The 27473-nt window shown below is 39.1% G+C and overlaps 2 protein-coding genes across 3 annotated transcripts in view; one reads left to right on the top strand and one right to left on the bottom strand.

Annotated features, from left to right (window-relative positions):
• Window positions 1–24245, top strand: part of LOC105690784 (CDC42 small effector protein homolog) — a 24939-nt gene extending 694 nt beyond the window's left edge. Inside the window, exons 1-3 of one of the 2 annotated variants that reach the window (XM_048660377.1) lie at window positions 8861–9019; window positions 17625–17962; window positions 22017–24245. In XM_048660377.1, coding sequence (XP_048516334.1) covers window positions 17711–17962; window positions 22017–22025 — 261 coding nt within the window. In that variant the 5' untranslated portion in view covers window positions 8861–9019; window positions 17625–17710 and the 3' untranslated portion in view covers window positions 22026–24245. Of the gene's footprint in view, window positions 1–8860; window positions 9020–17624; window positions 17963–22016 lie in introns of those variants that run through there. The other variant, XM_012408864.3, reaches the window with a different exon arrangement.
• LOC105690763 (another transcription unit protein) lies at window positions 24089–27473 on the bottom strand. Its single transcript, XM_012408840.3, has 6 exons — window positions 27315–27473; window positions 26162–27100; window positions 25698–26071; window positions 25031–25621; window positions 24734–24938; window positions 24089–24623 (listed from the first exon to the last, which is right to left on the bottom strand). The coding sequence occupies exons 1-6, from the start codon at window positions 27358–27360 to the stop codon at window positions 24445–24447; spliced, it is 2334 nt and encodes a 777-aa protein (XP_012264263.1). The 5' UTR covers window positions 27361–27473; the 3' UTR covers window positions 24089–24444.

The raw sequence follows: 27473 nt of genomic DNA, 5'->3' as shown, positions 1-27473 counted from the left end.
AACATCCACAAACATAATTGTACGGCACAGTCGAATAAAATTCTTCAAGTGTATTGCGCCGGTGGGAGGCGGGCGCAGAGATTCACACGTACGTACAACGCGTACTTGTATTTAAATTAAACGTCTTCTTTCAGTTTCCGTTGTTTATAATTCATTCGACTGGTATTCGTAGTTATTTGTTAGACGGTTCGTAATTTATTGCTTGCGTTGCAAATTATGTCGATTCGCTCGGTCGTTTGTTCGTTTTTCTTTCTATTTTTGGCGATTTTATCGGTATGTAAATACTTCGCGTACGAAATTTTAACGTTCGCGGAGAGTCCGGATGAGGGAAATGCGAGGCTGCACTCGATCATCGAACGATTAGTCGTGGTCACGGTACGTTTACACGGCAGTATAATTCGCACGTATATCCAGTAGTATACAATTACGTTTTACTGACTGGATGCAAGTGACGATAGAGATATCGGTCTATTTGACATCAGGGTCAACGGTTCGGCACCTCATCTGTCATTCGAAGATCAATCGTTACCAAAACCTAGGGAAATCAGAGCTGTATAAAAATTCAAAAATTCATGCGTGATGAACAATTTTTTGACGAGTAGAACATCAGTCCAGGGATTGATATGTTCTATCGCGATTTCGCTCTGCGTACATGATAGAAAATCTTCGAGATCGTGGAGGTTCGTTCTTGACTACTAAACCTGCCTCCTCTTCGAATGAACAACACGCACTTCGCGTGACGCATTCCTGAACGACATCTGGTGCTTCTGAATCGACCCTTTTTTGGTTCAACGTCAGAGAACGCGTTCTCGAATAAATTCTATTTGCCGAAACATGCTGCACAACCAGCAGCGCAGCGCGCACTGTTCAATGTTCTTTTATATTTGTTATGCCATACCATCGCAATAAGCGCACGCACTCGTGAACACGCATGTCGAATCAACGGCGAAGCGATCATCATTTCAGAAAGAGGGTTTCGAATCGTCTAATCGTTTCGCCGTACGTAACTTAATCGAGGTAGAAAAAAAAAAGATTTCCGTCGAAACAATTTGACTCGACGCGTTCGATAGCGATCAGATTAACGCGAGGCAGTACAGTGCACTCGAAACCTTGATCTTCATTGATAACTAAACCACGGTCGAACAGCAACTCGATGATGATTAATGAGTAACAAGGCCCGCAATTAACACAGATCTACGAATAGACTATGCCGCCTATTGCACAGCTGGGGGGTTATCACGATCAGTCCTTTTTTGTTTTTTTTTCAAATTATTCATTCCATTTTTTTTTCCAAACGTTTTGAATAACTCTGACTCTCGATTGAGGGAAATTGCAATTTGAAAGTGATTCACCATCGACGGATACACATGCGTTGGTATTGGAAATGTGAGAGAGGTAATATCGAGTGGGAGAGAAAGGCTAGGTATAGGAGTACAAAGAGGATGAACCTCGTCCCGTCGGAATTAACATTTAACAGTAGTTTCCCGTCCGGTGGAAGTGATCCCTATACGATGTTAAAACACATAGAGACCGGAAGCACCTCCCCAGGAGAAAGGGGTGCACTTTAAACACCGTCATAATCTCAAACAACTACTGGGGTGCCCGAGTTGCAATCTTTTTTTTTTTCCCCCTCTCACGGTTCCCCCAACGTCCCGATTGAATACGCTGTGTTTGATTAACAATTCCCGGATTTCGTGTTTCAACAAATCCTTTGTTTTTTTTTTTTTTTTTTTCCAAGTCGTCCAGATGTTCTTTCCTAACGCGATCTACAGAAATTTCGCTTCGTGTTAAACGTAGATACCCCTATTATTGTCGCGCCGCAGATCTAACCATTAAGGCTTAACGAAGGTGAGATGAGGTGTATAACGTAATTAGCAACTTGTTTTGGTTCGGCGTTCTGTTACGACATCGTCGGTATCGTGCGACATGCAGCAGTAGCCAGTACAAGTAATACCCGAACTGAATAACAATCGTAACGCGCCCTCGGACTTATCGACACGATGTGACGTCATTTCTACGATAATTAACCGTGCAATTCCATAAAAAGCCTCCAAAGCCACGATGGAACGGTGCAGGCTGGGGGCAAAAAAAAAAAGCTCGTTAAAAAAGAGTCCCCTCTTTGATTCGATCCGATTCGTTTCAACCGTGAAACGCGCGTACAATTTATATGGGATTTCGATTTCTCGTGGTCGTCGTTATTTCTGTTGTACGTATACGATATTTCGTAGGCGTATAATCTATGCAATAATAGTCAAACGACGCGGCGACCTCCACTTGTGGGAACTTTCTACTTCGTTTTCTTTCTTTTCAAATTAATTAATTCTTCATCACTTTTTTATCTATAATTTCGTTCATCATTAGTCAAGGTACCGCCAGTTTTTCGTTCGGATCTCGCCCGGAGCTCCTCGTTTGCGGGCAATAATTCTTTGACCAATGAAACGCGACCTCTCTCTTTATAGTGTCGGTAATTACAAGGGAGAAGTGAAACACGTAAATCAAAACCTGTAGCGCGCTTTTCATGCGTGCGGTAAATTGTTATGCGCCGCATCCACACACGATTTTTGCATAGCTTATTAACCTCCCGCCACGCTACCGCCGCAGACTTACTTCCGGTTCGGAAGTTGTTCGTTTTTCACAACATACCCTACACGCGGTCGAATAGGGAAATAATAACGGAGGGAGAAAAATGCGCCGTAGGCGATATCGTCGCCGCGTATCGGCGCAAACCCCGCGCGGTCGGGGTATTCAAATTTGAAAAACTATTTTGAAAATGTACTTCGATAAGTTACGGGTGTGTGTGTTACGCGGTGGTTGCGAGGGCTCGCGTACACCCGATGACTGTGTACAGAAAATTTCGTATCAGGTGTACGCGTGGGTGTGTAATTCGTTGGCACGTATGGGCGCCTAGAGACTCGGAACGCATTACCCGCACCTCCTACGGAAGACGTAAATATTCCACTTTTGCTCTCGTAAAACGTGCAGCGGTGAAAGTGGTGTGTTGTGCCGACTACGATGACGACGACGACGACGACGAAGACGACGAAGACGACGAAGACTAGGAGTTCGGAGAGAGGAGGAATATATGTATAGCCGATGCTTGTGCTAGAATTGTGTCTCACAGACACGAGAAGACGAGTGACTAATTTCTTCTTACCCTCTTTGGACGCCCGTTTCTTGTAGCTGCGTTGCCGATCGTTCCGGTAGCACTAATGTACTTTTTTCGATTTCTTTTTTTTCATTTCTTGCTTCATTTTCACAACACGGGGCTAGGGTGGTCCGAAGAGTCACCCTTACGCAATACATTAGTTCGACGACACTTCACACTGTCTCGAGTACCACGGAAACGTATATGTATATAGAGTATTGATTTAAAATGGAGGCACGCCAGAATTTCATAGGCTCGTAAGGTGCCAAGAGAATCGTCCGTCGTTCTGGAATAGAAAAGAAAAAAATGAAATCAATGTCAAACTAGAAATTAAAAAACAATTCATCGATTAATGCCTCTTTATTGAAAAATTTTATATCTGTGACATACATATTCATTGCATAGATATGCATATATGTAGATATATGTATGGAGAAGGGCAGGTCTTCCGTGAACCAAATAAAGGTCAGGTTATGAATGTTATATCGAGTTGAAAAATAATACCTATACGCTGAAATGTCGGAGGGTTGAATTCGATAATCTATATAAATAGACTGCCTGCAGTTTGAAAGCGAATAAAAGTAAAATGAAAAAAAAAAGAAAAAAGGTTCTGCCTCTTGTTTCGCGGACGATAAATCTGCGACAGAGTATTTGCAACATTATACATGTATACAGTATGTTTCGATAACCTTACAGATATCATTATTTAACGCCTTTCACCTGCACACTTCTCGAAGCCTTAACCTTTGGAATAATAATTTCGGAGTCGATGAGTTTTTTGGCGTGATTCTTTCTTTTTCCATTATTCATTCATTTAGTTTTTTTCTAAACAGAGATGGGTGTCGTTCAATTTTTACGATTACTTTTATATATTTAATTTCTTTTCTTTGTTTTTTTTTTTTTACAATACGTTTAACCCGAATGAGCTTTTCGACGGTGTGACTAAGTGTAAATGAATCTTTGATGTATTGTATAATTATCTACAAGTTTTTATTATCGTTTACGTAACCGATTCGATATATGCGGTGAGCACACGCGGGGGATGCCGGATGGCGCAATTTACACTGCGGAGAGGAATTTTATGGAGAACTAAGTTTAGTCCGAAAGAAAGGAAGTTGAAAGTGTAAAGGAACAAAAAAAAAATTGAGAAGTAAAATAAAACAAAAATCTTATTGATAAAAAAGGCGCAATCGTAACCAATTGTATTATCTAGTACAAAATAAAGGTGAAAGCGTGCAGGCGGCACGTTACGATATATTTACCGCGCCTTTTTGTTATATATATACCTTTCAATTGTCGATTATTATCGATCCTCGATATACACTTGAATATGGATCCTATGAAGCAGGTCTGATTTAAACTGTGGATTCAACAACGCACCAGGCTTCGGTATATCCACCATTTATCAATCCACCTCGTTTTTACTCACCTCTACATCCAGGTCCACGTATATTTGGATACAGGTCATTACATTGTTCTCCGGAGTTTCAAAGAAATATTGCAAAATAAGCGAAAGTTATTGACTTAGACGCCCACCGGCCGATCTGTAATGTCGTGTATTACCGATAAATCGATCGATCCGAAGAACTTTTACCTTATCGAGAACTCGCGCTGATGATGTACCGAGAAAATTGAAAGAGAAAAATGACGCGAAAATTTCACTTCGCTTTCCTACGGGTCGTAAAATTTTCGAACTCGCGGTGCGTCGTTAATTGGACATACCTAATTAAAGCCCGCGTTCTCTCCGTTATACGCGTGTACGCAAGTAGTTTCGGACGATTGCCTTGTAGTTTCGTACACCTATGTACATATTTGCGCGACGTTTGTCTGTATCTAACCTTATAACTTTATAATCTAATTGAAGCTGGATCGCGCGGTATAGCTACGTACGTAACGTACATTTCGTGTACACAATACCTATATCTCTGCATATACCTATACATGCTAAACTGGAGTTTGTTCCTCCCGGTCGGAGTTGTGGTTGCGTGACCTAATTAAATAACACCAACAGAATTTCTGTACCGGACTCTACGCTTATTCAATTAATTGTTGTTGTTATTGTTAGCTTTGAAGGTAGATACGTACCGCGTTATACGCCGTAAGATTTTTTTTTTTATTTTTATTTTTGTTACAAAACTGAGGAAGATCAAATAAAAATGCGAAAGTTTTTATTCCCGTTTATAAATATTATACTTCTCGTTGTTCAACGTTTTCGGACCAAGTGGCACAGGTGCATTTTTATCTATCACATGAAGCAGCTATTCAGGCCGCATGTGGTACGGTACGAAGTTGTAGTCCCAAGTTCGCATAATACTGTACATAATTTACCATAAGTATGTTGCGGAGGCATCTCTGCAATATACATACCTGGCTAACGAGTACGCGGTGGAGAGTAGGTACATTTTGAGCACATCGCATAGCTGCGATATAGCGGTATACATCCGTTCGGACGAAGGACACGGAGCGGGTGCACTAGAAAAAGTAGAAGAAAATTATCCACTTATACGGCGTCGCGCGGTTCGCGAAATTTCGGCGGACTCGAGAGCGTCGAATTTCTCGTCAAAGGTTCAAAGGAGACGAGGACGATGAGAGGAAGTTGTTACGTGGATGATTCCGGCCGACTGTTGCGTACGTCCGTACAATAAAGAAAAGAGCAAAGAGCGAACGGCAGCGGCGGCAGATAAGATAACAAATAGAAAACGAAGAAAACAAAAAGGATGAAAGGTTCATTCAATTTGCGAACTACCCTGCAGGGATATTTTCTCAAAGGTTATAAGTAACCGTGTCAGTTCGCCCACGCTTCTGCGGACATCGGAGGACCTCCCGGGTATATGTATACGTTTATACGCACGTGTGTGTCCTACCGTATGTATACAATGTTTTATGTACTGTGTATGCAGATTGGCAGGGAACGCGGTCTTTGATATCGTCCACGGTCATTTGGGTAGGTGAAAAACTTTCGGGGGTTTACCGGGCGAAGCTCGACGTCACAGCTGGAAGTGATTCATTCGGCGAATCGACCCCAACTTGCGCTAAACATCGCATCACTACTCGGTCCAAGACGCGTAAATTGTACGGTACATAAAGATATTTCATAGCGTATCCTGCCCACGTTTAAACGTACCGACTCGAAACGTGTGCCGCGTACTGGAGCGGGAAAAACACTTTCGGCGATTGGTGTGCTCCGATGAATCGTAATGCGTGTTAACCGACGAGTTTGTATTTAGAAGAAGGAAAAGGAGCGAGTTACCCCTACGCGATAATCGCGATTAATCCGCGAGACCCGGTAAAGCGAATATCGTCCATCCCGCAACCCGTCGAAGAGCATATTCCTTTATGGAAAGTTTTGCAACGAACTTGGGGGGGATGTTAGTTATGCGGTGATGCAAATTTAAAACTGGCTATGGTTTAAATTCCGGCTGTGTTCCGTTATGCATTGTCTTCGAGAGATAGCGTATAAATCTGGTTGGTCTCCGCCAGCGCCAACAGCAGCGGGGCACACGTGATGGACCACACCGCGCCATCGACCGTCCGACAGTTTGTTTCGTCGGTGTGTTCGGTTCGCAGGACGTTTAAAATTCGTTTATTTTTTCTGTCATATTTTACTTTTTGCTCTCGATTTAGTTTTTTTTTTTTTTACACTTTATTTATCATACGACGGCGTTCCGAGGCCCAAAGATCGCGCCCTAGACTTATTACAGCGTAGCGAACTTGAGGGTCCGCGGCGTGTTCCGCAGTCGCAATGCTACACACAGCTTCTCTTTTCTTTATACCGCTTGCGCTCCGTACCTTCGGCTCATGTTTGGAGCGATAAAATCGGCAGCGGTCGATGCTCGGCGATCGAAGTTGTAGATCGCGCAATGGAGAATCGAAAAGAACCGTTTTTCGAATCTGAATACCGGTCGTGTTCGATGCAGCTTTCTGATTATGCTGAAAAATATCGCAATTTAAGCGCAACACCTTCGTGCATATCGACTGCACACTTTTTTTCCATCACTTTTCGCACGTCGCAGATAAATAGGATACCGATGATCGAAGTAATTCGTGAGAATAAACCCCCGCAAATATCGTGACAAAATTATCATTTTTTCATTTCACTTGAATGCGGATTTTCTTTTGATATTCGCACGTGAAGTTACATTTTTTTTCTTTCTCCATGGGTTGCGTGTGCGGTGACTTTTATTCATACATCGTACGACGCGTGTCAAGTTTGAATTTTGAATCGACCTGATGAAGTAGGCGACAGCTATAGGCCAGCCTTTATATCACACGGAGGAAACCCAGCGAATGTTGAATTTATTTTTTCTTCACACATTATTTATAATATCGTGAAAAAAATTTCTCTCAACTTTTCAAAGACCGTTGCACTTGGCGAAAAACTAACGAGGGAACGTCTTTATAATTTTATAGCGACGCGGTATACGTTTTGTCAGTTCAGCCCCGCGAATCCTCTTTGAGTATTTTCTTTTTTTTTTTTTTCTAATACTTTCATGCGGCGCGTTGAAAAAAAATGACGAAACTTGAACCGCTGGATGTACAGAGATATGTTCTACGAATTGAAATTAGGTCCCTGAAATAATTTTTTTCGAAAAATAACTTTCATAAGTATATTCTACGTTGTATATGCTCGTGCACACATATGTCGTACTTATACTACCGCGTCGCTGAGATGATTCTACGGTTATTCCGGTCGAAACGCTTAACCCATTTTATCAACCGGACAAAGCAATTCGGAGCAATAACTTAATAAAATAAAAATAAATGCTCGGTTTATATTTCGTTATCCCGACCCGTTTAACGTATGTGCGTATAAAAAATTTTGAATCGATCCCCAGATATCACATCGCATGAAATAAAAAGTGAGAACAGAAAAAAAAAAAACTGAAATAACAAACGAACGACCGAATGTGATCAATGTGAGATAAATCTCGTGTATAAAATGAAAAAAAAATGGGGCAATGCAAATGCCTCTTTATCTTTATTTACGTTAACCTTGCCACGCGTGTTTCGCCTCGGAGATGAGAATCTCTGGTCGAAAACGTGACTCCCCTTCTTTTTTCCTTCCCTTTACTTTTTGTTTTATTTCTTTTTTTCACGTACGCGGTTATAAGGTACTTATACCATCAAACCCAACACCGTACCGTTTTATAACCAACACATAGGTAGGATACCCTTACAAACCAACAACCGACTTATAGTTGAACCGTGTTCCTCCTACTTCGTTCGGTTTACCAACGTAAGCACACGATCAGCCACGAACAACTCATACGAACCATTTCGTCGTTTCTTCTCTTCGCGGTTCACGTCATCTACTTCAACCATTCGAGACTCTTCCGCCAATCGCGTCAGTTTTAAAAACCGAGACTTTTCGAATTTCAAATCGTCGAACTCCGGAAGCAATCGCGAATTTTTTTCAAAAAAAACTCTCGCGATGATATTCTGAAGACTTCCTCGTCTCGTGCAGGTGGAATCGTAGCTCCATCTCCTTTTTTTGTCCTTCCTAATCCTGAAAGAGTGCACGTGCTTTACGGTACACACGTAATAGCGTTGAGCTTCTCCGAAGGATAACCCGCTTTATCACGGACAATAAAGTTTTCGGGAAAAACTTTGGAGCGAAAAGAAGTTGAAGAAAAAGAAGAAGCGGTGTCGACCCGCCCCTACGTCTATACCGAACACTTCGAAATGATATTATACGCTGAGGCTTCTGTCAGCTGAAGAAGCACGTGCTTCGAGTGACAATAACCTGCGTGAACGTATACTCGTACATGACTTGTACACATTTATAACCGCGTTGTGTGCTTAATCGCGAGAGAAGTTCACTCATACCTCGCTGCAAAGACGACTTATAACTATACGTATATCAACTCGTTTGAGGTAAGCCACAGCTGATCATTTCTCGAAGATAAGTTTTTTCGCATATTATCGTTTCACGTTCCTCCTATCAAATTGCGCGAATAACGATTGCATGTAAAAAGTCTACGAGTTTCATCAATCATTTTTTTTTTTTTTACATTCGGACGATACCTACCGCGTGTTTAACGTTAAATAATTGAATAGTTTCGTAACAAATCAGCGCTAGTTATCGGCAGGAGGATTTATTTCCTGTTCTTTTTTTCGCATACCGTATAGCCACAAGCCTTATCTTTGCAAAATTTTCAAAACGCTACCGGACTATCGCGTTTCACGAGTCGCTATTTTCGTACGATCTGCAGTGAGAAAGAGAAAGATAAATGAACGACGATAAAAAATGGTCGAAATCGTATCTCAGCGTTCAGACGCGGGCCAATTTACACTTCTTATCGTACATACATGTACGTTATACGTACGATGGTACGCATTCGTCATTTCTCTCTAGATTGTGTCGGAGCTCTTACGGATTCCTGTGCGTAACTCCGCTTCCGGTCTATCTATTTATCCTAGTCGTGTTCGAACTCCTGCAGCGTACATTATAATGTCGTCGTGTGTACATGGGATAAAAATGATAACTTTACTTCAACGTAGGTGAAACGAGTTTTTTTTTTTTTTTTGTTCCGATGAAATTAGTGATTTTTTTTTTTTTGTTTCTCTTCGATAATCGCTGGCCTACTTTGTTTTCTATAAATTGCTGCGTGGTCGATCTCGAAGGATATAAATTATATGGCCCTTTAGTTCCCGCAGCTATAATATATTCTTAGGCGACTCCGTTAATGGGTTTTATTTAAATCGTTTATATCCGACATCTTGACGGATATTTGCTATACCTTCTCTCACGCGTTAACGATTTTACAATTCAGGTTAAAACTAATAGATTGTAATAGAGTTTGACTTTCATCCAAACTTTGGATCGCTAGTTAAATGTGCATATGCATGGTATTTTAGTATCGAACGTTTGACTTTTCTCACATTATTCAAATTTCGACATCAATAATAATGAATATCATTCGACGTGACTCGTCCCTTTAAAAAAAAGTTCTGTTCCTTTTTATTTATATTTTCTTACTTTTTTTCCTGATTTACGATCTCGAACGATCTGAGGATAATTTTTTAAATGTCATATCTCATCATGCTAATTCTTTTCCTCTGATTTTTCTTCCTCTGACGAAAAAAAATAAATACGACTTTCGTTTTTTCCTTTATACGCCCGTGTGACAAATTTAAATTTATATTTATAATTTTTACGGACCTATTTAATTATAAAGCGCGCGTGCAGCTGCAATACGGGCTGATGGATAGCAATGAAAATTTTTATCGTCATTTCGAAGGTGGTGTAGGTGTATCAGGTATACCATAATTCCACCACCACCACAGGATGACGTCGGTATACTAACCCAATTTTTTTTTACGTTGTTTAATTTTTCTTTCTTTCTTTCTCCCTGTTTTTTTTTTTTTTTTTTTTTCTTATACCGCCTATAGTCGTCGTTCCTATAACAAACGAAATCTCGCGTCTTGGTCTGTTAATTTGTCGGTGAATTCATATACCGTAGGTATATGCACGAAATAAGGAGAATAAGAATTTTAACCGTAAAAAATCGTCACCCGGAACACGAAACTCGATGTTGTGTACGCGTTATGTACACGTATATTACCTATATATATATATATATATATATATATATATATATATATGCGAGAGTTTTTGCGTATAGAACATACGTACGAACTGCAGATGCAGAAACGCGAACCGGAGAAACCATAAGGAGATTGAACGAAAAAAAAATTGACAATAATAATGATATTAAAAAAGTAAAATGAATTAAAAAAAAAAAAAAAAGGCAGAACAGAGATGAAGTTAGTGGTGTCGTTATTATACGCGTACAATACATACGTATATAGCGCAGTCGTCTCGACTTTATAGAATGACAAAAGGCGCAAAGCGAATCGCGAACGCGGTTAAACTTCCTCAGGCTTATTTCCTGCCTCGCAATACTATAACGTTATGTAGGTACCTTATACTCTGCAAGTGCGGCTCGCCGCTGCTGCTGCTGCTGCTGCTGCCTGCTCGTTGTAAGAATAACTTTTCTCACTCAGTCAGCTTACTTGACATTTTCAAATGCCTATACTACTCGTAACTGTGCACTTATATTACTACAAATATATACATATAGGTATACTGTATTGCTGATGCATTTGCGTTCGCGGTTCGGAGAAACGCGAATATTGTAGTATAATTTTACCATATCCAAGATTCACTTGGAAAAGAAAGTTTTTATTTCTCAAAATCCGTCCATGTAGGGTGAATAATTGGTGAATTTTTTTTTTATATGAAAAGAAAAACGAAGAAAAGGATGCGAACACCGGTTTGTTGTTCAAGAGATTAAAAAACTTATCAACGCACTTCATAATTCCGTATTTTCTCTATCTCTTCCAGTTACTTAATGCACGGAAAAGAAAAAAAAACGATAGAAAAAGGAAACCGAAGGAAAGAAAGCGAGAAAATTTGTACCAATTTTCTGTGAATTAGATACACGTCACGGTTCTATCGACGATTGTTTCATTACAGTTAACGGAATCGAAACAATAGTTTTATGCTCATTTAATGCCTTGACGATGCGAGTGAATTTTTTTCCTCTTCCTCTTTACAATCTGTGGGTATAGTTTCGAATTTTCCGATATAATTTTCGCTCTTCCATGCGGAGAAGAGGAGCGACCGAAAGCACAGCTTTAATAGGGGTGACCCTATAAGTCTGGTTGGTTGCGCACGTGTGTACGTACGTCAGACGTTGTTCGCCGCGTTGCACGTCGTCGTCGTCGGCTACGTGGATGTGGTGGTTCGTAGTTTCCCTTGTAGCGTTGCACGCGATGACTCACGCTACCTATACGTTCGCCGCGTTCTATTCGTCCCGCTTCGTTTGGGGTGCGAGACGATAAAACTATAACTTTGGATAGGGACTGGGAGCGAAGGAGGAGGGACGAGGCGAAGGATCGCGCTGCTTGGCTTACCTACTTGCTCGCTTTCCGGCTGTAAGCTCCATGTGTATTCACCCGAGGGTAGAAACCTCACCGAAAAAGGGGGATCGGAGAGAAAAAGAAGGACGAAGATTCCTATCGACCGAACCTTTTGCTTCGGTGTTTTACTGGAACGAATCACTCCGGCCTGCCTGCATTCGTGATGTGACGAGGATTTTTCGATATTATATTTGCGTTGCGCGCGATGCACCGAAAGATCGCGTCTCAAACAGTTTTTTTTTTTTTTTTCTCTCCTTTTTCAAATATGTGCGCCGATAGATACGGTTGAGACGCGACGCCTCATATTTTACTTCGGTCGATCCATGCGTCATGGTTGTAACGTGAGGTACACGCATACGTGATCGCATCTGAAAAGTTAACGACCTAACTCAGTTTCGGTATATACGTATAGAGCTCGGTACCGTATAGCTATGTATTTATTTTCGTATATTATTTCTATACGATGATGGCGATGCGATATTTGCAGAGAACTTTTATACAGGTCGTGTACGAAAATGCCGAGATGAGTAAGACCGGGGATTATACATACATATAGATGTTCGTAGGACACCGCATTAATCGGGGATTCGGAGGAGTTCGATGTTTGAATATTCAAATTTATCACCTGCAGTTCATAATTCAATGATTGACCAAGGGATATAATAATTAATACAGATTTGTGTAGTGAAATTTTAATTCGGTGATGATTTATTCGTCGAGAAAATGATGTATATTTTATACACCTGTATAATGTATACTTTCCCCATAGGATATTATAGTTTGATGACAAATTTGCATTAATTATATCAGCAGGTATATGCGGGAGATGAATACATATGTATACATAGGTTTGATACAGCTGTAGATTAGAAATAGTGGGTCGTTTTTTTTTATTTTTTTTTTTTAATTTTACTCGACGATTATTACACACCCTGATTATCGCCGTTCAGTTTCTGTAATGATTTATATCCTTCGATTTATCAGAACATAATTAATCCATCTATTTTCTATTTCTTGTCCGACAAGTTGCTGTCCAATAGAATCTCGAAGCGCGAGTAGGTGAAAACTAGAAAAGCTATCTGTATACTGGATGATATTTAATTCGCATTTTTACCATTTTCAAAGCCAAAAATTGAACATTTTATTTTCTCTTGAACGACTGGAGAAACCTTCATGTATTTTAATCTGAGGAGCATGAATCCATTGATCAAGGTAGGCAGCTGCGACTGCAAAAATCGCTTTTCAAAGCGATAAATCGATTATAACTCGATAAATTTTATAGATAGATCAATTTGGCTTGCGGATTCGGATTCCTGAGATCAAAATACATGGGAATAGCATGCGAAACCCAATTTAAAAAAATGTTGATTTTTTACCCCAAAATCGAAAATTTTCCAAGGGGTACCCCTTTGGATTTTTTCGATTTTTGGGCCAAAAATGAAGTATTTTTGAAATCGATTGCAGGGCACTTTTCTAACGTAATTTGACCTCAGGAACACGAATCCGTTGTCTAAATTGAGCTACGAATTTTTCCTTTCGAGATATCTCAATTTTTCTGCTCCAAAAAGTGGAAAATTGGCGATAACTCGATAAATTTTATAAATAGACCAATTTGACTTGTGAATTCGGATTCCTGAGATCAAAATACACAAGAATAGCATATAAAATAAAATATTTTTTTTTGACCCAAAATCGAAAATTTTCCAAGGGGTACCCCTTTGGATTTTTTCGATTTTTGGGCCAAAAATGAAGTATTTTTGAAATCGATTGCAGGGCACTTTTCTAACGTAATTTGACCTCAGGAACACGAATCCGTTGTCTAAATTGAGCTACGAATTTTTCCTTTCGATATATCTCAATTTTTCTGCTCTAAAAAGTGGAAAATTGGCGATAACTCGATAAATTTTATAAATAGACCAATTTAACTTGTGAATTCGGATTCCTGGGCTCAAAATACATCAGGATAGCGTATAAACCCGAATAAAAAAAAATGTCGATTTTTGACCCCAAAATCGAAGAACATCGCATGTCACTAATCTTGATCTATGTTTTGTCATGGGGTTTTTTTCATCAGTAATCTGTACGACGCTTCGCATAGTATAAGAGAATCAAACTATATATCACAATTGACGAACATGTCCTCGGATTCTATGTATAATGTATAACTTAATTTATACATACTTTTCTCTAATCCATTTTAAATTTATTTCGTCACGGTCGATTAATTGTCGCACGGAGGCGGCGTCCACTCCCACTTATTTAACTTATAATCCCATACGTACAAAGTTACATAGGTGTGATGAAAATTCCGCCACTAATCAATTCGATAATGAAAACCACTTTGCGTTGCGGATCGAGAGTACAGCGAAAAACGATATTATAATATCGTTATAAAATTTCTTTATCACGCGAAACCTACATGGCTGAAACGCTAACGCCCAGCTGATGACGACGTGCTGATTTTGATTTGATTTCTTTTTTTTTTTTTAATCAGTAATTATTAGGCGGATTAATTCCCACGAATCAAACAAACGACAAGGTCATAACTACGTGTGTACATGAAATGAAATAATTACCCAACTAGAATTCAAACACATCTCTTGTCTCAGTCGCCCAACCCTACAAACCACCAGACTGTTCGGTTATGTGGTCTGAAGCTCTGCGTTGAATTTTCGTTCTCCTTTGAATTTCGTCGTCTTTGTTTCATTTAATTCGTGGGATTTTCTATGACTTAGGCCGGCTTCAGATGCTCTAAAACAAAACAGGTACATATACATATATACCCAGGCACTCTGTTTAATTTTCGTGTATCACATCTGCCACGTATTGTATAGATATACACGTACACTCGTATCCATATACCTCAACCCGAACAGGAAGCGTTGAGTACATATGTACAGTCGAATTTACCGTCATGTACCTCAAAATACCTGCGGGGTGGGTCAGAAATGAAGGTATAGATCGAGTTGTATATCCGTTAGGATCAGTTTATCGCTCGGCTTTAGTTATGGTATACCTGCGGAGGTCTCAGCCGGGCTTTTATTCTTGGATTCTCGTTCGAGGAAACTCATTATTTTATAATACTTTATACACCGGGTTTTTCATTAAAGTTGGAAAATTCCCGATCCGTAAATTTCTCGACTATTTAAACAGCGCGATTTACTCCGCGTCTACTGAAATCGATGATAATGTGACACCCGGTAGAGCGACACACGAATTGTGCGCGTCAGACGACGCTACAGATATCTGATTTCTTTAGTTCTCATTCAAAGTTGTTCACCACTCGTTACATACATACGTATACCGACGTGTATGTACGCGCTCACTTTACATAGGACTGTGCAGAAACCGCGCGCGGTTCATAGCCTGACCGTGGGTAGGGTCGTTGAGATAGACGATTAATAATTCATGCGACCTGTTACTAATTAGAATTAATTCACTCGCCTCTAATTAGAACAGGAAAACGACGATCCTGCAAACATCGTGCCACAGGTAGGTATATACGCACGCGTTTGCGACGTATCCCATACACGTTGAAAAATTGTTCCGCAAAATCGTCGCGTCCGTTAAAAATAAAGAAGAAAAATAATAATCGCGGATTTCCGGTGCCCCAATCAATGTTCGATAAATATCGAATAATTAAACGAAGAAAAAAAATGTATGCGTATATTATTTATCGTAGAAACTATGTCCCGAGATGGAAACAAGATACGCGTGTAAAATCGATAGAAAAGAAAAAAGAAACGTATTACATTTGAAATATAAATTCTTTAAGGATACCTATATGTAATATTATATGTAGTGTACGCATGTGTGTGTACACGTATATGGATTATCGTTTACATGGTTTTGTAAGTAGGAAATCTATATGGTTGACGCGCCTCGTAAGTACTGACCGCGACTTTATTTATATTATATTTTTTTAATAATATATAGAGAGAAGAAAGAAACTACTATATACGCAAGTTTAGAGCTTTCACCTACCTTACTTTTGCTTATTTATACAATATACCCGCGATCAATTTCGTGGTGTATATCTCTTGTGTACAGCTTGCATCTTATGTACGTACACGTATACACCCGTATAGGTATATAATACCACTCAATGTAATGTTCTATATACTTTGAACTAAAAGACAACATCTAGAGTCACGCTTCTGCACGCGGATCTTCGCCCACGCCTCTTCGCGCATGCCACTTTCCCGATTATAATGATAATAACGCTAATAATTATGATAATAATATAAAACCACTCGAAAATACGGTAGGTACAGTTAGGATTTTACCGGAGACATTTCACTGTTGTACGTGCGTACGTACGTACGTAGCTACGGTACGAAGAAAGTTATTCAACTTGCATAGTCATTGTTCGAATTATTTATAGTATAAAATAAAGCTATCATCTGCAGAGAAAGGATCGAATATTTTCATCGTTATTTACAGTCACGCGAACTGCAGATGTATATTTTCTATGTACAGCGAATCAAATTGGATCTAGATTGTACAGGTGCTAATGGGTATATAAATATACAGAGCGGACAACGTGAAATTGCGCACCCCAGTTGCACATGCGCGATCGTCGGCATTTGTTTCGCAGAATGTCCAACAACACTCCGCTTTCAGATTTAGCTGTCAAATACAAGGACCTAACCTGAACTTTTCGATGAGTGTATTTCTGTCTACATTTAATTAATCTCTCATTCAATTGATCAATTTTATTTGATGCTATGCCACCCTACTTATCTGTGTCTGGTTTTGTGTCGCATTATTCACCTGACACAACATACCTCAGTCATATTTAAATACGGCGATCTCAGCTGTATTGGTGATCGACAATTTGACAGCTACAGCTGAAATCTGAGGCTGTTGGTACAACACGCTAGCAGATGATAAATTCGACTGCCGTTTTGATTCACGCTTGCGCACAAAATCTGGGTGCGCAATTTCACGTTGTCCGCTCTGTATATATATATATACATACAGATTGTGCACACATTCTATTATTTTTTTTTTTTTCAACTCTTACGGTTTTTTCGTTGTACAGGGTTATACTCTGTATACGGTGGGAAACAAAATGGCGTTTTTTTTTTTTTCAGCTCGTCTACCCACGGTAACTCGTATGTACCTGGAGGTGCGCGATGATTATATGATTTTGTTATACGTATACCTCGGGTTCAAACCCTCCCCCTGTACAATTCGCTCGCCCTTATTCACGAGACGTGCGATAATGTACGTACGTAGTACGTACGTGTACCACGTACACGCGAAGTTAGTTGTTTGTGACGAAGAATTACGCTCGCGTTCACAGCGGTGTTGGCGTTCTTATATTATGACGTTTTAATCCGATTACAGGTATATAACGCCGCAGTCGCTGGTATCATGGCCGTTGACACCACGCGGTGGTCCCTCCTCAGAAATCACGTATAACCGCCTTACAATTAGTTCTCCCTCGGAATTGACGTACATGCATATTTGTAACGCGTATACCAGAAATAATGATGACAATAATCGAGGATATTAGGTGTAAATGTGGATTTTTTTCTTATTCTTCTAGAGGCTCGCAAAGTTCGCCGCAGGTGGGATCCTTTGCCATACGTACGTACGTGGAGGAGGATCGCTAATACCTTATATAGGACCAAAATGGCGGGCGCAGGAGAAGTCTGGGTGCAGTGGTTCACATGTTGTTTGACGCAGCAGGGTCCGGGTGCTCGTAGTAAACGACAAAGACCTCAGCAGAGGCGGATAGACCGAAGTATGATCGGGGCGCCGACGAATTTCCAACATACAGGTCACATCGGAAGTGGTGATCTGGACATGGCTAGCGCTCATCTGTCCGCCATTCAAACGCAAATGCAAGGAAAGGGCGGCTACGAGGCGTCCTTCGGTGTTAAGGTTTGTGGAAATGTATAATCGTTGGAGTCGCGTCGATCGTGAAATTGTGTAAAAGTTTTCGTTAACTTTTTCACGCTCCGTCGTTCGCGCGGCTGCACCTCGTCGATTTTGTTCTTGCGGCTCTCTCGACGCTCGAAAATTCGAAATCGGATCCCGATAATTATGCCAATTTTTTATCTATATTTTCACCGCTCGATAATTCGTTAGCGCAGTCGTTGCATATACGAGGGGGTGAGGTGAAGCGACCCTGCGACCGCGGTATTCACCAGCTGTGCGCATTCTTTATGGTAACATCCATTAGTTACTGGCGAGCGGGCACGTGGCACGCGTGAAAAGTGAGTTGACCGAATTGAAATTAAGTATAAGTTCGGATCCGGGTGAACGCGCCGTCGAAAAATTTCTCGGATGAATAATATTCGATACATAATACACACAGCTTTGGAATACATATATACCGACGAGAGTACCTCGCGTACCCTCATGCGGTGATCGAGTGGAAATAATCGGAGGGCGCCCAACAGATTTTACCACATTTTTCACCACTCATTTTTCGTAAGCGTGCACGCGCTAATCGCGACTACGATTTTTTATAATACAGATCGATGTACGAAAAATTTAAAGAAATTTATGTATAGTGTAATAATTTTATAAAATGAATGAAATTTCATCGCGTGATGTACACAATTATATATTTTGATGGAGATACTATGGAAAAAAAAGAATCAATCCATGTGACACGTGTCACAAAAATTTATTACATCGTTTGCATTCAATGTAAACATAAAGTTATTTTTTATTCCTTTTCGAAAAAAAGTAAAAAAAATCGTGTACATAGAGACCGCACGTATGTGTCGTACTGTATACATATATGTATATGTTTGACGAATACATATTTATTTATAAGCATATCTATATGTAGCGATTCAATTAGCAAGCAGACAGTGTTGGTTGTTGAGGACAGTTATTTTCGGAACGTGATGCATGCGTCACTGGAGGTTTACTCATTCAATTTTTGCGAATGCATGGTATTATTTTCCATTTTTTACATGTACCTCGCGCACGGACATACCTATATACGATTTCGACCGAATTGTCGCTATTTATTGATGCGTGGTCTTTGAATTCATATAAATAAAATACCGAAATTTCTACGTAGAAATAAAATCCGTATCGATTATGCAATTGATATAATTATAAGTAATTCGTCTGTACCAATGTCGTAAATTTTATTTTTTCGTCAGGTTCAATGTCTGTTAGCTATAATTCGCGGGTATATGTATATCTGAATTATTAGCTGCACTTGAATTACGTAATTCATGTATACGTATAAAGCGAATAAAGTTGGTCGGCAGGCCACCTATATTTGCGTCTTCTTCTTTATCCGCGTACGTACAGTGTAGGATAAATAAAAAATATAAGGTCTCGTACATATACTCAAAGGGTAAACGATGAAATGACGCAAATACTTATACTCACGATACTCGAGCTCTAGTAAACTAGAACAAATTCCTTTGCCTCTACACTACATTTTAAGGTCGGTGCGCTAGCGTATTACAGTACACGCGGTTAACGCGCTAGCATTGTTTCAATTGATCTTAGACCTCCTAAGCCGTCGTTTTAACACTCGCGTAACACAAAAAACGCATAGTATTCTACACGTAATTTATCGATCTAATTTTTATTCACACGCAACCGTATACTTATCGTATGAATTACATGAATGTAGCATATGGATCAGCTTATACAAACGCAAATATTTTTATTCATTATCCGAGACAGGATTCGACCCTCCCCATTATTTACCTACACGTGAAATATCCGTGCAGGCGAGATGCGAATTCAAAAAAGCGACCGTATAATTCTTTCTTTTAAGTGCGAAGCATTTTTCATTCTGACTTTCTTTACTTCTTTTTTTTTTTTTTTTTTTACACCTTTTAGCGGTACACTCGTGAGTCGATGTTAAAAATTTTGCTCATCTACGTAACGAGAAAAGTAGGTGTACACGGTATACATAAATATATACGTGTGCGTCAAAGCGCTCTTTCTGCAGAATATCAAAATCCCACGTCATTTTCCTTTTTGCCTGGTTTGCCGCGGGGTACATAAAACAAGTATCGTATACCGCGAAAGAAGAAAAAAGGAATTGAAAAAAAAAGTAACTGAAAAAAGAAAATGGCGCGGTAGCTGCCTGTTTATGGTACAGAGCCACTGTATACCTATGTATCATCCACTCACAATTTAGTCCATTGCAGACCTAACAGATATCAAATACTTGAAAGAGCAGAGAGTAGTGCTGCCGTATCAAACGATCACGTGCGGTTTGATCATCTACTCTATACGTTGTACGCTCGTAAATTGTGACGTATTTTTTTTTCTACTTTTTTACTCGTAGTTTTTTCGCCATTACATCTGAATTTTCCGCGATATTCTATAGTGTGTGTTAAAAGGAAGTTCGAGATGTTCGTTATATCGTAATATCTCTGAGAAATCCCACAGGTCTCACATTCTCTTGCGCGTATGAATCGACTTATGCTTATCGTTATAACGGACATACCTAATTGGCGAATCATTATAATATTAACGATAAAAATAAACTGTACATTGTTCGTATGTAGACTCACATTAATATTATGTACATTCATGTTTCACTCCAAACATACACGAGGAATAGGAACCTGATCTTTTTATTTATGAATTTTTAATCCACATCTACGAAAAATACTCTCGTGTACATATTATTAAAAAAAAACATTATTATTTACGTAGATGGAAGGCAAATCAGGGAGCCAAAGTTTACACGGTATACAACCGCAGCAGCTACCAAAACGCGTAATTTACTCGCACACGCTACATCGCCATCAAAATTCCTCCCTCTTATATCCCTGTACCAATAAAGCTCACGTATAGTAACGACTCGACATAATTATTATCGTACAACGTTGATCCTCTACACGTATTGAAGAAAAAAAAAAAAAAATTTATACTCACGCCTCGCATTACCTGTAATTAATTGACCGTGCATGCGATGGAATTAGGATATGAGCGGGAGAATTTTCTGGTCAAATGCTTTTTTTTCATCATCATGATCGGAATTTCGGAGATCATCAAAGATAGATTGAGCGCGGTGATGAGATGAATTTTTTCCCTCGAACAATGCGGAGGTTCTCTTCGATCTATCGGTTCAAAGGTCGCGGATCGTTGGATAAGAGAAATACATAAGTATTATGTGCGTGCCGCGCGAGAGAGCGAGCATAAAACGAGAGAATTTTCAAGGCTCAAGGTTCAAGGTTTAATTCCCGAGGTTCAATGTCACGGCGAGTTATAAAGGGCGGGGTAGTGAAGCTGGAGCGTAGTGATTCCGAGAGCGAGGGATTTATTGGCGTATGACCCACTTTAGTAAGATAATGTGCAGGCTTCAATTACAAACAATATAATAAATATCGCGGGTATATGGTACGGAGAAATAATTATAAATAAGACTCCGCGCGACGGTTTTCATTAAGTATAAACAAAGAGAAAGAGAGAGAGAGAGAGAGAAAAAGAGAAATTAATAACATTAATCGAGTCCCCGTAATCTCTTCATTTGTATTTTACCTCTGTCTTCGAACGCGCGAGCACAGGCGGTCATTGACGTCGATGACAACTTGGGTTTGATAACTTGTTAGCGTCACTCTATTTAACATCTATATATGATGTAGGTACGTATGTACATCGATACATAGCTGATACATATGTATGTACCAATTTATCTCATACGTATATGGTTACGACTTACGATCACGATTTTATGCTATAATGCTTACACTTATGTCTCGCACTATCGCGGTAATACACGATAAATGACTCACCGACTTTTTGCACAGCAGCTGCAAATTTGACAACGTCGGCGGTATTAAAAAAATTTACGTTCAATTCACGTATAATCTAATCACGAATCAGATTCCTCTGATCCGTATCAATTCTTGAATGAAAATTTATAATTAGAGATTCATCAACTCTGATCTAATTGTTGTACTATATTTGAAAAGAATTTTTTTTGTTGTTCATTTTTCAGGCTTGCTGAGACACGGTTGCCCCGAGGGTGTTGGAAACCGACTTGTGATCATTCGTCCCTAGCTGGGATTCGAAGATTTAAAATGAGAGGAAAGTGTGCAGTGAAAACGAAAAAAATGATAAATGATTTTAAAAATATATTCATATAACGCGATGAATTTTACAATACGGCTATAGCTGTTGTTAATCATAAAATGAAAGTGAAAAGAAAGAAGAAAATAATGAATCATTGCGATTCCTCCTCCTTGTATATAATACATATTACATAGGTATAATATTATTGAAACATGCGGTGAAGAACTATACAAAGAAAACGTATGTACGCGAATATTAAATAGAATGAAACAAAAGTTGCATATGTAGAATACAATTTTTAAAGACAATTATAAATATTTTGCGTATATCGTCAACCGCCTGTATGTACAGGCTTTATATTATACATAATAGTCCTCCGCTAGAATTTTAAAAATATTATTTAAACGATAAACGCGAAAGAAAATAAAAATATGAAGAAGAATAAGATAAACTTGCTGTGGATTACTCAGCTAATCATTATTATTAACATTATGACTATTATTTGTGTAAAGGATATGCCACATACTATAGTCTACGTGACTACTACATAGCTAATTATATCGTGAAACTGCTGCGTTGTGTTTTTGTTGAAAATGAATTGAAAATTGGTCTTGATTCAGACCGTTGACGAGTTCTAACTGTGTCGAATTAAAAATTTTTTTTAACCATATAATTGACTAAGAATGTACGTAATTGATCACAACATTTGATGAGTCAGATTCGTAGGCAATTTCTGAATATGAATTTCGAAAAACTAATCACTATATATACGCTTCTATTTATTAATTACTTCAATCCGCGAATTGCGACGTCACCGGCTTGGTATCATTCACTGTTTATTGATTACAAATTTACATACGTGTAATTTTACATATAATTTGGTGACCACCGACGATGCAGTCGACGTGAATTCAATTTACCTTTTTTTCTTTTTATAGTTTCGAAGATATGTTTTGAACAAGTATTCCGATTAATTGGACTCGGTAGAAATGATCTATTATTGCCGAGCGAATTTTCAATTTAATTATGTACGATTATCAATATCATAGAGCCATTTTTAGTCTTCCGATTAGTTTTTATTAACGCGTAACAAAATACTATATCATACTGCCGGATTATTTCTACTTTCTCCCAAAAGTTGAATAATCTTTTCTGAACTACGAGGAAAAATAAACAACCGGTATACGGTAACACGCACTGATAACAAATTACAATAAAAATCTTTAAATAAATAAATAAGATAAGGTTCATTCTCTCTATACATGCGAAATATTTTCGCGTCATTTATAACTACACAGGTTCATACGCAGAATTTATACCAATTCATACATCTTCATTTCGAGCATGATTAAAGTCTCAAGTTTTATTGAAGATTTATTATAATGACCAATTGTAAGTGATTATTATTATTTTTATGAGTAATATTATTATTGTTTTTTTTTCTATTGGTTTGAGTAAAAATTTATAATTTAATTTAGATTATGTTTTAAAAGTTTATTTATTTTATTGTAAAAAGGAAGAACATCAGAAAAAAATTATATCAGACAATTTTCAATTGACCAATAAAAATTTAGGGAAGATATAATCTGTAGAATAGTATGGAGAGAATATTTCTATACTTAATACCTAATGTTACGTAAACTTATTAATTATTTGCGAATCTGTAATAAGGTAATTGATGAAGAAAAAAAGAAATCTTTTTGTCATGCTTCAATATTTAATACTCAATAAGTAATAATTCTCGTCAGCAGTTTGCTTGCGTCGGCGATGAACGATAGCTTTGTATTAAAGCCAAAAGCAATGAATTCTAGCAATTGGTATGATTATAAATTGCGAAAAAAAATGGCGTGCAATAAATTGTTGAAAAGTCAGAATGAAATGTGCATAGAATTGCTGAAGAAGAGCAAAAGTAAATGAAAAAATTAGACACACGGATGGAGAATATACAGTTCTTTAAAAAAAATAAATAAGGAAGGCAATATTAATAGACTGTATACATGATTTTTAACGTCACTATATTTAATTGCGTTTTGTGATTACAGTAATGATTAATGTATATCTAGTTAATGATAATAATGTCAATATAATCATGACTGTAACTCCTAATAAGAAATAAAAGATACCTACTGAACTGTCTCATGGGGACCCTATAAAATATGGTTTGAAAATTGTATCTTTTATTTTTTTATTTTGCGTGGATCAAATGTAGATTCATGTTTATGTACATAATTAATTACTTATTATTATTCCGCGTGAAAATACTACAACCTACATTTTCCGGTCCGACTGAACAATTGAAATATTTTTCATGCGTCGTTCGGTAATCAATCCTTTAAAAAATGAAATTACAAATTCTAGTCACTGGCGGCATCTGCATCGCCATCACCCCCTCCGCCACTTCCTGAACCGCTCTCGGATGCAGAGTCTGAATCTTCATCGGAATCTTTCAAAACTTTTCCTTTGTGGGATTTTTTGGATCTTGTACCTTCAAAGTCCGATCCCTCCTCATCCGATGAATAAATGTTTGCAGCGGCTGAAAGGCAGAGATTTGACTTTATAATCTCTTGAGTCATTCGGTTTGTATGAAAAAACTTCGCTAAACTCATTACTGTATGAGCATGGTATATGTTAAGGATAACTTACACTTAGCAGAAAGTGCAGCTCCCCCTTTTTTGTATTTGTTTTTAATAGCTGCCAGTGAAATGGCCCCTTCGTCGTCAGATCCATCATCGTGATAAGCTTCCGTTCCATAACTGCCTGACGCTCTACCACCACCCCTACCACCTCCGCTTGATTTTTTATTTTTGCTCTGAGCTCGCATCGCCATACGAAGCTTCTCTTCCTCTTTCTGGAATAAAAAAAGGTAAGAGAAAAGAAAGTTGAATCATCATTAGAAATCAGAACCACTTAAGCGATATTCAGCTATAAATTTTTACGTACCTTTATCATTTCATATCTGTTTTGATCTGGGTTCATTCCAACTTGAGATAATACTTTGATGCCAGTAGTTTTTTGCGATCTATCCGCCAACGACATGGTCATTTTTCTGTGAGTGAATGACTCAGTCGAGTGAGGTCTGAAGGTGAGTTTTGTTCTGAAAACTGCTTGTCCTTGAAGACCGGTACCTTGTCGAATGTACAAATGGTTGTGATCGCCCTGAAGCGGTTGCCTGTATACGTCAAATATTTCCGAGCCTAGATGCAGAGACATGCTTCCGTCGGACCATTTTATAAACCTAGCGTTACTTTCTTTCTCTGTTTTCCCTTCTTTCGTGAAAACTTCTCTCCATCTAATGGTATTCTCAACTTTGAGCTTCAATCTTGCTCTTCCCTCCTCATCCAGAGTTTCTTCCTCGTCAATTTCATCCTCATAAGTTTCATGGTCAAACGGTCGGGTTTCTACTGATAAAAAGTTAGGCAACTTCACAAAATGAATTTCACGACCCAGGTCTGTTGTTATCTTGGGAATTTCTACATCTATTCTCGTTTCTGGTGGTGGCTCTGGTTCATCCTCCTTCTCCTTCTCATCATCCTGTAAATTAAAAGTAAATTTCGGCGGATCTTCGAAATTAGTTCAAACTACGTCATTTGGGCGATCATTTACTCACGTCTTCAATGATGGCCCGGTGACTAGGTCCTTCCCCGCCACTGTCCGATCTTCCCCTACTTCTACTCCGACTTCTACTTCTGCTACGGCTCTTACTAGGACTTTTACTCTTACTTCTACTCCTGCTTCTACTCTTACTTTTACTCTCCTCAACCGCTTCTTCTTCTTTTTCCTTTTCATCATCCGTACTAATATCACTTGCATCTCCAAACAGTGCGTCTGCTGTCGGTTCTACATCATTAGTCTTTTCTTTAGTCGATGGTTCTTCTTCTGAATCTGAATCAATGAGGCCCTTCAATTTCTTCAGATCTTTACCAGATTCTGAGGCACTATCATTGTCTCTTTTACGTTTTGCTCCCTCTTCATCTCCTTCAGCTGTGGGTTCCAAATGGATATGATTTCATAAATCGAAGAAAAGGCAAAAATACATTGGTGAGTAAAATTAAAAATAGCAATATTCTCTACCAGCAATTTGTAGTGATTTTTCAGATTCAGCATCGCTTCCAGCAGCCTTAGGGCTGCGGGATCTACTTTTAGATTTTCTTGAATGTGGGCTGCCATCAGTCTTTGGACTACCTGGACTCCGAGATCTGGATTTATTGCTCCTTCTAGAGCTGGCACTTGCAGATCTATGACTTGCCGGTGAAGCACTACGTGATTTGTTGCTTTTTGGGGATCCACTGGGAGATCTGTGACTCTTAGGTGATCCAGGAGATCCCGATCTTCTACTTGCATGAGATGTCTGACTCCCAGACCGCCTGCTCTTAGGGGAGACTGACTTATTGCTTCCTGGAGAACGAGGGCTTCCTGATCTGTGGCTTTTTGGCGTCACAGATCTTGACCTACTGCCTCTATTTGAAGGAGAATTTGGAGTCTTTGATTTCTGACTCGGAGACCTTGACTTTGATCTATTCGATGTAGGGCTGACGTGAGACTTGGGACTTTCTGACCTCACACTACCCCGTGGTGTATTAGATCTGGACCTAACAGATTTTTGTGACTCAGGACTGGGTGATCTTGCCGTTTGAGGTGAGCCACTTCCAGATCTTCGTGATCTAGGGCTGGCTGATCTATCAGTTCTTCTAGATCTTGGGGATTCTGGACTTGAATGTCTCGACCCACTTCTAGCAGGTGATCCGCTAGGTGATCTACGAGATGTTGGACTCGCGATGGATTTATTGGCACTAGGAGACCGACTTCCAGATCTATTTGATGCATTAGAACGACTACCATCTGATTTAGGACTATTCATGGATCTAATTGAATCCGGTGAGGCAGGCCCTTCCCTCTCATCATCTGAATGCTCGCTACTTCTTCGTCCAGGAGTTGGAACAGGGGCTCGGGAGGCTGGACTTCCGCTGCGACTGGATGCACTAGATCCTGATGCGCTGTCAGATTCTGAACCTTTGCATATTATAATAGTAAGTTGTAAAATTGCTTTCCAAGAAATTCGAAGCAATAGGAACTTGTTTAATTTCTAAGGCAAGTTCAGGAATATAACCTAAAATACGGTGTGCAATCAGAGCGGAGAATCAATGAAACTGTGGAGTTATTTTCTTTGAATGATAGCGTGTATTTTATAAAAGTTTAATTGATGAAAAACGTCAATTTAACTCACCGGAATCACCACTGGAGCCTCGAACGATATCCCGCGTCGGCGACATATCGTTATTTTCTAAGATGTTTTGCTGGCGACTTCTGCCAGTCAACGCTTCTGCATAATGTGTTGCAGCTAGTTCATGAGATGTACGAGCGATGGCGATGGTGCGGAATCATT

The sequence above is a fragment of the Athalia rosae genome, chromosome 1, assembly GCF_917208135.1.
Source record: "Athalia rosae chromosome 1, iyAthRosa1.1, whole genome shotgun sequence".
NCBI classification, from domain to species: domain Eukaryota; kingdom Metazoa; phylum Arthropoda; class Insecta; order Hymenoptera; family Athaliidae; genus Athalia; species Athalia rosae.
This window is presented reverse-complemented; position numbering and strand designations above follow the sequence as displayed.